We start from the raw sequence: 14,398 nt of genomic DNA on the forward strand, positions 1-14,398 counted from the left end.
AAAAATGCATAAAAGTAAAGCCCATAGGACTAATGCACTGCATCTCCCTACTGATGGGACTCCCAATTATTCAGTGAAACACTCTCATTTAAGGGTTATGGAAACACCATTGTATTAGGGACAGTTTTTTATTTTATTTTTATTTAACTAGTCAAGTCAGTTAAGAAAAAATTCTTATGTACAATGACGGCCTACCCCGACCAAACCCTAACCCGGACGACGCTGGGCCAATTGTGCGCCGCCCTATGGGACTCCCAATCACAGCCGGATGTGATACAGCCTGGGTCTATTGTGATGCCTCTAGCGCTGAGATGCAGTGCATTAGTGTCGGGAGACCCTATGGGCTTTACTTTTATGCATTTTTGTTGTTGGAAAGCATTACAAAATATACAATATAGAAAACCGAGTATATAACGGAGTATACAAACATTACAAACAACAGTCAGGGGGATAGAGAGTAGGCTAATGCGTTTCCCAATGTAAGTCTATATAAGTGGTCTACTCTGATGGATAAATAATGTTAAAACAACACTGTTCCTTTAAAAGAGAGGGAGGAGGCTTCCTCTGAGTGAAATTGAAATTGTAGTCAATGGCGGACCACTCATGTGAATCTATTTGTAGTGTACCCCATTATAGCAGTTGATCCGAACCAAAAACACAAACATTTTTGGGTGGAATAAAAATAAACGCAGTGGCCAAATGTGCATACTTAATCCGAAAATAAAACATGTTTTCTTTTTAAAAAAGCGTCTGTTTTCAATCTAGAAAAAAAACATGGGACTTTAATGTCATGTGTAGCCAATGTGAATATAATTGCGTTATTACTCACTTAAGAATAGGTTATATTGGGAATAGGCATCTCATTGTCAATGCAAACTAGTGCTGAAGTGAGACACACGGACATCTGTCCGGAAATTCCACTCTACTCCGTACAATAACCCCTCTGTTGTTGTAGATCTCAAACCGATCCTAGTTTAGATCATTAACAAAGACATACTAATACCAATGTTTAATTCTCCGAGTTCCACATAATAGTTGTCTAAGGCAGAGGTGGGACATCCAGGCAATAAGATATGACCTTACTTTCTCAACCGAACCAGGGCGCAATCGCTCCACCAGCTTGCACAGGACAACCCCATCTTTGAGAGAAGACTGCAGGAATCCTTCAGGGTCAGAAATTGTCTTTTTCGGTGACTCCAAGACCCCCAACGTTATCAGCCACGTTACCGTCTGTTCCGCCGAATTCATGGCTATTATTACAATAACATCCACTCTATCCTATCCTGGGATGTTCTGCTAGAAGAGAACGATGTAATTGGAGAATAATAGTCTATTCAGAATAAAAACATATCCTAACGGATAAAGATAACATGACTGGGTTTTGGGAGAGGTTGACGGACAGCTGCTTTCGTCCTTTAAGTTGTAGCTCGTTTATTGGCTTCGTTTCCCAGTCTTTTACGCCTGGTAAACTGTCAACTGCCCCCCTCTCTCTCGTTATTCCCCCAACCTGTGTCGCCTGCTGCTGCCGCGAAATGCTCCAACAGAGAATGACATCACGAAGATGTAAAACTAACTGCTTTTAGAGACTGTCCCCCTGTTGGCGGTTTAATATTTTACTCTTAATTATTTGCATAAGTTTGCATGAGTTAGCTGGGCCTACATCAACTATTAAAGGTTGCTGTAATAATAGCTCCTTATAATACAATCCATGATATTAGATTTCAGAGTGGGCTACTGCATTTTAACGCTCAAATGATTGTATTTACTTATTCAATCGGTATTAAACTGTGTGTTGTGTATAAATATAAAGATTTGCATAATACACCGTTTATTACGGACTACAATATTTAATTTATAGGACTCCCGAATCCCACGTAAGAATGAACTGTAGCGCCCCCTGCCTGCAGAATATAAAACCACCATTAACTTGAGGGTGATTAAATTATTCTTTCTATTCAAATAGCAATTATTGCCATTTGTACAACACAACCTACATTTGCTGTGCACTATAACTGTATAGATTCGCATTAACAAATAAACACAACTTAACAGGGTAACAAATACAGCCATCCACCCATTCTGCAGAAATTCATGACACTTCATGATTTAAGTTATTGAAAAAAGAAAATCAGGGAACAGGGGAACTCGACCTCACTAATAACAGCATATGAAACCAGGGGAACTCGACCTCACTAACAACAGCATATGAAACCAGGGGAACTCGACCTCACTAATAACAGCATATGAAACCAGGGGAACTCGACCTCACTAATAACAGCATATGAAACCAGGGGAACTCGACCTCACTAATAACAGCATATGAAACCAGGGGAACTCGACCTCACTAATAACAGCATATGAAACCAGGGGAACTCGACCTCACTAATAACAGCATATGAAACCAGGGGAACTCGACCTCACTAATAACAGCATATGAAACCAGGGGAACTCGACCTCACTAATAACAGCATATGAAACCAGGGGAACTCGACCTCACTAATAACAGCATATGAAACCAGGGGATCTCGACCTCACTAATAACAGCATATGAAACCAGGGGAACTCGACCTCACTAACAACAGCATATGAAACCAGGGGAACTCGACCTCACTAACAACAGCATATGAAACCAGGGGAACTCGACCTCACTAACAACAGCATATGAAACCAGGGGAACTCGACCTCACTAATAACAGCATATGAAACCAGGGGAACTCGACCTCACTAATAACAGCATATGAAACCAGGGGAACTCGACCTCACTAATAACAGCATATGAAACCAGGGGAAGTAGCACTTCATATTTATTTTTCATAGAATTCAATTCAATGCATATTCCATTCATACCATTATCCAAAATATACAACAAGGCAGAGGGGGCAGAGTTTGCAACTTCTATAAATATGTCTTTATTGATGTAGATTTTTTATTATCTTTTACATTTTGAACTCAAGTAGAGAGGAGAGGGACCGCCTAGTTTGTCACCTAGTTCATTCTTGGTAAAAAAAAACGTCCGTAGGCACCAGTCGAACTGCACTGACAGGGGGGGCTGGTGATGGGTGGTGGTGATGTCAGAGAGGGAGGGGCTTTTTAAAAGGACCATAAAATAACTGCATTCAAGAAAAGAGAAAACACTGACAAGGTTGTATTATTCAGACGTCTAAAACGTCTGGTAAGAATGCCTCCCCTCTCCCCTCTTCTAATTGGCTCAGGCCTTTGGCGCACAGCTCCCCTTGATCCGTGATAGATATAAAGAGTTCAGCAAACTAGCCTCCATGTTGGCAACCAACGTGTCATAACAATAAGGTTCTCATTTGCATTCTCAGTGGAATGTCATTCTCCTTGCGACTTCCGGTGCCAACATGGCACCCACGGAAACTTGTCAAACCCAGTTTGCTGAATTCTGTAGATCTGTGGTTCCAGTGACGCCTGACCCAGCTTTCTTCACTCCCACTCGCCCCCTCTGCCATCTCGCCCCTGCCTGAACACCAGAGTGATTATAGGGGGCAGGACTCCAGCAGCAGACAGATGTGGAGAGAGAGAGAGCAGCAAAATGAAAAACAAAACTCAAGATGATTCCAAACAACAGGCAGGTTGGAATAGTGTGTGTGTCGATGCTGTCTAAACTGTCACTGTTAACAACAGCGGGAAACAGTTTGGTTTCTCACAGAAAAACACTGTTTCCCCTCTAAAAATACACTCCCCCACCCACCAGAGGGGAGGCGATGGGGGAGAGGGGGAAAGTGGGACACTGCACTGCTCCCACCATTTATGGATGTATGCATACGTGGGTGTGATGAACAAGTGTGTGTGTGTGTGTGTGTGTGTGTGTCTTTGATCAGGTGTCACATGATCAGTGGTGTGTGTGTTCGTGTGTAAGTGTTCTTCGGCCGTCTGAAGACATGAAGGTGTGTGCCCGTTCTTCTGTTCAGATGATTTCAAAAGTCTTCTTGAGCTCCATGATGAGCTGCCAGTCAGATTTGCCCATCTCGTCTCTGAACCAGTTCTTCAGGGCATCGATGGACGCTCTGGTGATCTGGAGAACAAACAGAAGACCACATTCAGAACTCCTAAGTCTCCCTATTCTCATTATGGTCCACTACTTATAGTACAGAACCCAACGTTGTTAGAGTTTGGGTACCTGCTGTCAGTACAATGTAACAGTGAGTACTTACAACATCTGATACACTGTATTGACCTGAAACCCCACCACACGGTAATTTGAACATTGCAAAGAAAAGTGTTGCCTTTCTCCTCTCTGTGACTGTACCTTGCTGACGAGGATGTCGGTGGCCTCAAAGTGTCGGCCGAACATCTTGGGTGCCTCTCCGGGGATCGGTTCAATCTTTATACAGATCTCCTGGCCCTTCTTGGCACTGTCCACCATCTTGTGGTTGATCTCAATGCTGGTCACGATGCCGATGTCCACAAACTGACAGGGAGGAAATCAGTGAGATAATATTATTACACCAGTTTCTACATCCTACCAAGATAGAAACAGGTCCCACAAATACACACTGCACTATACATACACACACACACACTCACCCCCTTGCTGGGCACACAGATCGGGGTTCCCTGTCTGAGGACCCCAGCCTCCACGTTGACTCCCATGACTATGGGGTCTCTAGAGTTGAATATGAACTGAGGCAGGATCTTCAGCTTAGTGGGGAACACAGCAATGTGTCTGTGGAGAATGACAGAGAAAACGACTTACTACAGCACAAACCTACTGTCCTGTCCGGAAACCTAGGCCAGGCATACCCCACGCCTACTGTCCTGTCTGGAAACCTAGCCCAGGCATACCCCACGCCTACTGTCCTGTCTGGAAACCTAGCCCAGGCATACCCCACGCCTACTGTCCTGTCTGGAAACCTAGCCCAGGCATACCACACGCCTACTGTCCTGTCTGGAAACCTAGCCCAGGCATACCACACGCCTACTGTCCTGTCTGGAAACCTATCCCAGGCATACCTCATACCTACTGTTCTGTCTGGAAACCTAGCCTAGGCATACCTCATACCTACTGTCCTGTCTGGAAACATAGCCTAGGCATACCTCCTGTCCTGTCTGGAAACCTAGCCTAGGCATACCCCACACCTACTGTTCTGTCTGGAAACCTAGCCCAGGCAAACCTCACGCCTACTGTCCTGTCTGGAAACCTAGCCCAGGCATACCCCACGCCTACTGTCCTGTCTGGAAACCTAGCCCAGGCTAACCCCACACCTACTGTCCTGTCTGGAAACCTAGCCCAGGCATACCACATGCCTACTGTCCTGTCTGGAAACCTAGCCCAGGCTAACCCCACACCTACTGTCCTGTATGGAAACCTAGCCCAGGCATACCCCACGCCTACTGTCCTGTCTGGAAACCTAGCCCAGGCATACCACACGCCTACTGTCCTGTCTGGAAACCTAGCCCAGGCATACCACACGCCTACTGTCCTGTCTGGAAACCTAGCCTAGGCATACCTCATACCTACTGTCCTGTCTGGAAACCTAGCCTAGGCATACCCCACACCTACTGTTCTGTCTGGAAACCTAGCCCAGGCAAACCTCACGCCTACTGTCCTGTCTGGAAACCTAGCCCAGGCATACCCCACGCCTACTGTCCTGTCTGGAAACCTAGCCCAGGCTAACCCCACACCTACTGTCCTGTCTGGAAACCTAGACCAGGCATACCACACGCCTACTGTCCTGTCTGGAAACCTAGCCCAGGCATACCCCACGCCTACTGTCCTGTCTGGAAACCTAGCCCAGGCATACCACACGCCTACTGTCCTGTCTGGAAACCTAGCCCAGGCATACCTCATACCTACTGTTCTGTCTGGAAACCTAGCCTAGGCATACCTCATACCTACTGTCCTGTCTGGAAACCTAGCCTAGGCATACCCCACACCTACTGTTCTGTCTGGAAACCTAGCCCAGGCAAACCTCACGCCTACTGTCCTGTCTGGAAACCTAGCCCAGGCATACCCCACGCCTACTGTCCTGTCTGGAAACCTAGCCCAGGCTAACCCCACACCTACTGTCCTGTCTGGAAACCTAGCCCAGGCATACCACACGCCTACTGTCCTGTCTGGAAACCTAGCCCAGGCTAACCCCACACCTACTGTCCTGTATGGAAACCTAGCCCAGGCATACCACACGCCTACTGTCCTGTCTGGAAACCTAGCCCAGGCATACCCCACGCCTACTGTCCTGTCTGGAAACCTAGCCCAGGCTAACCCCACGCCTACTGTCCTGTCTGGAAACCTAGCCCAGGCTAACCCCACACCTACTGTCCTGTCTGGAAACCTAACCCAGGCATACCCCACGCCTACTGTCCTGTCTGGAAACCTAGCCCAGGCATACCCCACGCCTACTGTCCTGTCTGGAAACCTAGCCCAGGCATAACCCACGCCTACTGTTCTGTCTGGAAACCTAGCCCAGGCATACCCCACGCCTACTGTCCTGTCTGGAAACCTAGCCCAGGCATACCCCATACCTACTGTCCTGTCTGGAAACCTAGCCCAGGCATACCCCACGCCTACTGTCCTGTCTGGAAACCTAGCCCAGGCATACCCCACGCCTACTGTCCTGTCTGGAAACCTAGCCCAGGCATACCACACGCCTACTGTCCTGTCTGGAAACCTAGCCCAGGCATACCACACGCCTACTGTCCTGTCTGGAAACCTAGCCCAGGCATACCTCATACCTACTGTCCTGTCTGGAAAACTAGCCTAGGCATACCTCATACCTACTGTCCTGTCTGGAAACCTAGCCTAGGCATACCCCACGCCTACTGTCCTGTCTGGAAACCTAGCCCAGGCATACCTCATACCTACTGTTCTGTCTGGAAACCTAGCCTAGGCATACCTCATACCTACTGTCCTGTCTGGAAACCTAGCCTAGGCATACCCCACACCTACTGTTCTGTCTGGAAACCTAGCCCAGGCAAACCTCACGCCTACTGTCCTGTCTGGAAACCTAGCCCAGGCATACCCCACGCCTACTGTCCTGTCTGGAAACCTAGCCCAGGCTAACCCCACACCTACTGTCCTGTCTGGAAACCTAGCCCAGGCATACAACACGCCTACTGTCCTGTCTGGAAACCTAGCCCAGGCTAACCCCACACCTACTGTCCTGTATGGAAACCTAGCCCAGGCATACCACACGCCTACTGTCCTGTCTGGAAACCTAGCCCAGACATACCCCACGCCTACTGTCCTGTCTGGAAACCTAGCCCAGGCATACCCCACGCCTACTGTCCTGTCTGGAAACCTAGCCCAGGCTAACCCCACGCCTACTGTCCTGTCTGGAAACCTAGCCCAGGCTAACCCCACACCTACTGTCCTGTCTGGAAACCTAACCCAGGCATACCCCATGCCTACTGTCATGTCTGTAAACCTAGCCCAGGCATAACCCACGCCTACTGTTCTGTCTGGAAACCTAGCCCAGGCATACCCCACGCCTACTGTCCTGTCTGGAAACCTAGCCCAGGCATACCCCATACCTACTGTCCTGTCTGGAAACCTAGCCCAGGCATACCACACGCCTACTGTCCTGTCTGGAAACCTAGCCCAGGCATACCCCATACCTACTGTCCTGTCTGGAAACCTAGCCCAGGCATACCACACGCCTACTGTCCTGTCTGGAAACCTAGCCCAGGCATACCACACGCCTACTGTCCTGTCTGGAAACCTAGCCCAGGCATACCTTATACCTACTGTTCTGTCTGGAAACCTAGCCTAGGCATACCCCACGCCTACTGTCCTGTCTGGAAACCTAGCCCAGGCATACCCCACGCCTACTGTCCTGTCTGGAAACCTAGCCCAGGCATACCCCACGCCTACTGTCCTGTCTGGAAACCTAGCCCAGGCATACCACACGCCTACTGTCCTGTCTGGAAACCTAGCCCAGGCATACCACACGCCTACTGTCCTGTCTGGAAACCTAGCCCAGGCATACCCCACGCCTACTGTCCTGTCTGGAAACCTAGCCCAGGCATACCACACGCCTACTGTCCTGTCTGGAAACCTAGCCCAGGCACACCACACGCCTACTGTCCTGTCTGGAAACCTAGCCCAGGCATACCTCATACCTACTGTTCTGTCTGGAAACCTAGCCTAGGCATACCCCACGCCTACTGTCCTGTCTGGAAACCTAGCCCAGGCATACCTCATACCTACTGTTCTGTCTGGAAACCTAGCCTAGGCATACCTCATACCTACTGTCCTGTCTGGAAACCTAGCCCAGGCATACCACACACCTACTGTTCTGTCTGGAAACCTAGCCCAGGCAAACCTCACGCCTACTGTCCTGTCTGGAAACCTAGCCCAGGCATACCTCATACCTACTGTCCTGTCTGGAAACCTAGCCCAGGCATACCCCACGCCTACTGTCCTGTCTGGAAACCTAGCCCAGGCTAACCCCACGCCTACTGTCCTGTCTGGAAACCTAGCCCAGGCTGACCCCACACCTACTGTCCTGTCTGGAAACCTAACCCATGCATACCCCACGCCTACTGTCCTGTCTGGAAACCTAGCCCAGGCATACCCCACGCCTACTGTCCTGTCTGGAAACCTAGCCCAGGCATAACCCACGCCCACTGTTCTGTCTGGAAACCTAGCCCAGGCATACCCCACGCCTACTGTCCTGTCTGGAAACCTAGCCCAGGCATACCCCACACCTACTGTCCTGTCTGGAAACCTAGCCCAGGCATACCCCACGCCTACTGTCCTGTCTGGAAACCTAGCCCAGGCATACCCCACGCCTACTGTCCTGTCTGGAAACCTAGCCCAGGCATACCACACGCCTACTGTCCTGTCTGGAAACCTAGCCCAGGCATACCACACGCCTACTGTCCTGTCTGGAAACCTAGCCCAGGCATACCTCATACCTACTGTTCTGTCTGGAAACCTAGCCTAGGCATACCCCACGCCTACTGTCCTGTCTGGAAACCTAGCCCAGGCATACCCCACGCCTACTGTCCTGTCTGGAAACCTAGCCCAGGCATACCACACGCCTAATGTCCTGTCTGGAAACCTAGCCCAGGCATACCACACGCCTACTGTCCTGTCTGGAAACCTAGCCCAGGCATACCCCACGCCTACTGTCCTGTCTGGAAACCTAGCCCAGGCATACCCCACGCCTACTGTCCTGTCTGGAAACCTAGCCCAGGCATACCACACGCCTACTGTCCTGTCTGGAAACCTAGCCCAGGCATACCCCACGCCTACTGTCCTGTCTGGAAACCTAGCCCAGGCATAACCCACGCCCACTGTTCTGTCTGGAAACCTAGCCCAGGCATACCCCACGCCTACTGTCCTGTCTGGAAACCTAGCCCAGGCATACCCCATACCTACTGTCCTGTCTGGAAACCTAGCCCAGGCATACCCCACGCCTACTGTCCTGTCTGGAAACCTTGCCCAGGCATACCCCACGCCTACTGTCCTGTCTGGAAACCTAGCCCAGGCATACCACACGCCTACTGTCCTGTCTGGAAACCTAGCCCAGGCATACCACACGCCTACTGTCCTGTCTGGAAACCTAGCCCAGGCATACCTCATACCTACTGTTCTGTCTGGAAACCTAGCCTAGGCATACCCCACGCCTACTGTCCTGTCTGGAAACCTAGCCCAGGCATACCCCACGCCTACTGTCCTGTCTGGAAACCTAGCCCAGGCATACCACACGCCTAATGTCCTGTCTGGAAACCTAGCCCAGGCATACCACACGCCTACTGTCCTGTCTGGAAACCTAGCCCAGGCATACCCCACGCCTACTGTCCTGTCTGGAAACCTAGCCCAGGCATACCCCACGCCTACTGTCCTGTCTGGAAACCTAGCCCAGGCATACCACACGCCTACTGTCCTGTCTGGAAACCTAGCCCAGGCATACCTCATACCTACTGTTCTGTCTGGAAACCTAGCCTAGGCATACCCCACGCCTACTGTCCTGTCTGGAAACCTAGCCCAGGCAAACCTCACGCCTACTGTCCTGTCTGGAAACCTAGCCCAGGCATACCTCATACCTACTGTCCTGTCTGGAAACCTAGCCCAGGCATACCCCACGCCTACTGTCCTGTCTGGAAACCTAGCCCAGGCTAACCCCACGCCTACTGTCCTGTCTGGAAACCTAGCCCAGGCATACCCCACGCCTACTGTCCTGTCTGGAAACCTAGCCCAGGCATACCACACGCCTACTGTCCTGTCTGGAAACCTACCCCAGGCATACCTCATACCTACTGTTCTGTCTGGAAACCTAGCCTAGGCATACCCCACGCCTACTGTCCTGTCTGGAAACCTAGCCCAGGCATACCACACGCCTACTGTCCTGTCTGGAAACCTAGCCCAGGCATACCACACGCCTACTGTTCTGTCTGGAAACCTAGCCTAGGCATACCCCACGCCTACTGTCCTGTCTGGAAACCTAGCCTAGGCATACCTCATACCTACTGTCCTGTCTGGAAACCTAGCCTAGGCATACCTCATACCTACTGTCCTGTCTGGAAACCTAGCCTAGGCATACCCCACGCCTACTGTCCTGTCTGGAAACCTAGCCCAGGCATACCTCACGCCTACTGTCCTGTCTGGAAACCTAGCCCAGGCTAACCCCACACCTACTGTCCTGTATGGAAACCTAGCCCAGGCATACCACACGCCTACTGTCCTGTCTGGAAACCTAGCCCAGACATACCCCACGCCTACTGTCCTGTCTGGAAACCTAGCCCAGGCATACCCCACGCCTACTGTCCTGTCTGGAAACCTAGCCCAGGCTAACCCCACGCCTACTGTCCTGTCTGGAAACCTAGCCCAGGCTAACCCCACACCTACTGTCCTGTCTGGAAACCTAGCCCAGGCATACCCCACGCCTACTGTCCTGTCTGGAAACCTAGCCCAGGCATACCTTATACCTACTGTTCTGTCTGGAAACCTAGCCTAGGCATACCCCACGCCTACTGTCCTGTCTGGAAACCTAACCCAGGCATACCCCACGCCTACTGTCATGTCTGTAAACCTAGCCCAGGCATAACCCACGCCTACTGTTCTGTCTGGAAACCTAGCCCAGGCATACCCCACGCCTACTGTCCTGTCTGGAAACCTAGCCCAGGCATACCCCATACCTACTGTCCTGTCTGGAAACCTAGCCCAGGCATACCACACGCCTACTGTCCTGTCTGGAAACCTAGCCCAGGCATACCACACGCCTACTGTCCTGTCTGGAAACCTAGCCCAGGCATACCTTATACCTACTGTTCTGTCTGGAAACCTAGCCTAGGCATACCCCACGCCTACTGTCCTGTCTGGAAACCTAGCCCAGGCATACCCCACGCCTACTGTCCTGTCTGGAAACCTAGCCCAGGCATACCACACGCCTACTGTCCTGTCTGGAAACCTAGCCCAGGCATACCCCACGCCTACTGTCCTGTCTGGAAACCTAGCCCAGGCATACCACACGCCTACTGTCCTGTCTGGAAACCTAGCCCAGGCACACCACACGCCTACTGTCCTGTCTGGAAACCTAGCCCAGGCATACCTCATACCTACTGTTCTGTCTGGAAACCTAGCCTAGGCATACCCCACGCCTACTGTCCTGTCTGTAAACCTAGCCCAGGCATACCTCATACCTACTGTTCTGTCTGGAAACCTAGCCTAGGCATACCTCATACCTACTGTCCTGTCTGGAAACCTAGCCTAGGCATACCCCACACCTACTGTTCTGTCTGGAAACCTAGCCCAGGCAAACCTCACGCCTACTGTCCTGTCTGGAAACCTAGCCCAGGCATACCCCACGCCTACTGTCCTGTCTGGAAACATAGCCCAGGCTAACCCCACACCTACTGTCCTGTCTGGAAACCTAGCCCAGGCATACCACACGCCTACTGTCCTGTCTGGAAACCTAGCCCAGGCTAACCCCACACCTACTGTCCTGTCTGGAAACCTAACCCAGGCATACCCCACGCCTACTGTCATGTCTGTAAACCTAGCCCAGGCATAACCCACGCCTACTGTTCTGCCTGGAAACCTAGCCCAGGCATACCCCACGCCTACTGTCCTGTCTGGAAACCTAGCCCAGGCATACCCCATACCTACTGTCCTGTCTGGAAACCTAGCCCAGGCATACCCCATACCTACTGTCCTGTCTGGAAACCTAGCCCAGGCATACCACACGCCTACTGTCCTGTCTGGAAACCTAGCCCAGGCATACCACACACCTACTGTCCTGTCTGGAAACCTAGCCCAGGCATACCTTATACCTACTGTTCTGTCTGGAAACCTAGCCTAGGCATACCCCACGCCTACTGTCCTGTCTGGAAACCTAGCCCAGGCATACCCCACGCCTACTGTCCTGTCTGGAAACCTAGCCCAGGCATACCCCACGCCTACTGTCCTGTCTGGAAACCTAGCCCAGGCATACCACACGCCTACTGTCCTGTCTGGAAACCTAGCCCAGGCATACCACACGCCTACTGTCCTGTCTAGAAACCTAGCCCAGGCATACCCCACGCCTACTGTCCTGTCTGGAAACCTAGCCCAGGCATACCACACGCCTACTGTCCTGTCTGGAAACCTAGCCCAGGCACACCACACGCCTACTGTCCTGTCTGGAAACCTAGCCCAGGCATACCTCATACCTACTGTTCTGTCTGGAAACCTAGCCTAGGCATACCTCATACCTACTGTCCTGTCTGGAAACCTAGCCTAGGCATACCCCACACCTACTGTTCTGTCTGGAAACCTAGCCCAGGCAAACCTCACGCCTACTGTCCTGTCTGGAAACCTAGCCCAGGCATACCTCATACCTACTGTCCTGTCTGGAAACCTAGCCCAGGCATACCCCACGCCTACTGTCCTGTCTGGAAACCTAGCCCAGGCTAACCCCACGCCTACTGTCCTGTCTGGAAACCTAGCCCAGGCTAACCACACACCTACTGTCCTGTCTGGAAACCTAACCCAGGCATACCCCACGCCTACTGTCCTGTCTGGAAACCTAGCCCAGGCATACCCCACGCCTACTGTCCTGTCTGGAAACCTAGCCCAGGCATAACCCACGCCTACTGTTCTGTCTGGAAACCTAGCCCAGGCATACCCCACGCCTACTGTCCTGTCTGGAAACCTAGCCCAGGCATACCCCATACCTACTGTCCTGTCTGGAAACCTAGCCCAGGCATACCCCACGCCTACTGTCCTGTCTGGAAACCTAGCCCAGGCATACCCCACGCCTACTGTCCTGTCTGGAAACCTAGCCCAGGCATACCACACGCCTACTGTCCTGTCTGGAAACCTAGCCCAGGCATTCCACACGCCTACTGTCCTGTCTGGAAACCTAGCCCAGGCATACCACACGCCTACTGTCCTGTCTGGAAACCTAGCCCAGGCATACCTCATACCTACTGTTCTGTCTGGAAACCTAGCCTAGGCATACCCCACGCCTACTGTCCTGTCTGGAAACCTAGCCCAGGCATACCCCACGCCTACTGTCCTGTCTGGAAACCTAGCCCAGGCATACCACACGCCTACTGTCCTGTCTGGAAACCTAGCCCAGGCATACCACACGCCTACTGTCCTGTCTGGAAACCTAGCCCAGGCATACCCCACGCCTACTGTCCTGTCTGGAAACCTAGCCCAGGCATACCACACGCCTACTGTCCTGTCTGGAAACCTAGCCCAGGCATACCTCATACCTACTGTTCTGTCTGGAAACCTAGCCTAGGCATACCCCACGCCTACTGTCCTGTCTGGAAACCTAGCCCAGGCATACCCCACGCCTACTGTCCTGTCTGGAAACCTAGCCCAGGCATACCCCACGCCTACTGTCCTGTCTGGAAACCTAGCCCAGGCATACCACACGCCTACTGTCCTGTCTGGAAACCTAGCCCAGGCATACCTCATACCTACTGTTCTGTCTGGAAACCTAGCCTAGGCATACCCCACGCCTACTGTCCTGTCTGGAAACCTAGCCCAGGCATACCCCACGCCTACTGTCCTGTCTGGAAACCTAGCCCAGGCATACCCCACGCCTACTGTCCTGTCTGGAAACCTAGCCCAGGCATACCCCACGCCTACTGTCCTGTCTGGAAACCTAGCCTAGGCATACCCCACGCCTACTGTCCTGTCTGGAAACCTAGCCCAGGCATACCTCATACCTACTGTTCTGTCTGGAAACCTAGCCTAGGCATACCCCACGCCTACTGTCCTGTCTGGAAACCTAGCCCAGGCATACCTCATACCTACTGTCCTGTCTGGAAACCTAGCCTAGGCATACCCCACACCTACTGTTCTGTCTGGAAACCTAGCCCAGGCAAACCTCACGCCTACTGTCCTGTCTGGAAACCTAGCCCAGGCATACCTCATACCTACTGTCCTGTCTGGAAACCTAGCCCAGGCATACCTCATACCTACTGTCCTGTCTGG

The 14,398-nt window shown here is 51.9% G+C and overlaps 2 protein-coding genes across 8 annotated transcripts in view; both read right to left on the bottom strand.

Annotated features, from left to right (window-relative positions):
• The window catches only part of LOC129840266 (rho guanine nucleotide exchange factor 7-like), a 32,061-nt gene extending 29,566 nt beyond the window's left edge, over positions 1-2,495 (bottom strand). For both annotated transcript variants that reach the window (XM_055908018.1, XM_055908017.1), the window contains exon 1: positions 1,084-2,495. In XM_055908018.1, the coding sequence (XP_055763993.1) occupies positions 1,084-1,248 (165 nt within the window). In that variant the 5' untranslated portion in view covers positions 1,249-2,495. The remainder of the gene's footprint in view (positions 1-1,083) is intronic.
• A 292-nt stretch (positions 2,496-2,787) lies between these two features.
• Positions 2,788-14,398, bottom strand: part of LOC129840230 (eukaryotic translation initiation factor 5B-like) — a 29,369-nt gene continuing 17,758 nt past the window's right edge. For all 6 annotated transcript variants that reach the window (XM_055907924.1, XM_055907923.1, XM_055907920.1 and 3 more), the window contains 3 exons: positions 4,549-4,687; positions 4,271-4,432; positions 2,788-4,036 (listed from right to left, as the gene is read on the bottom strand). In XM_055907924.1, coding sequence (XP_055763899.1) covers positions 3,929-4,036; positions 4,271-4,432; positions 4,549-4,687 — 409 coding nt within the window. In that variant the 3' untranslated portion in view covers positions 2,788-3,928. The remainder of the gene's footprint in view (positions 4,037-4,270; positions 4,433-4,548; positions 4,688-14,398) is intronic.

This window comes from Salvelinus fontinalis, chromosome 41, assembly GCF_029448725.1.
Source record: "Salvelinus fontinalis isolate EN_2023a chromosome 41, ASM2944872v1, whole genome shotgun sequence".
In the NCBI taxonomy this organism is placed as follows: Eukaryota; Metazoa; Chordata; class Actinopteri; order Salmoniformes; family Salmonidae; genus Salvelinus; species Salvelinus fontinalis.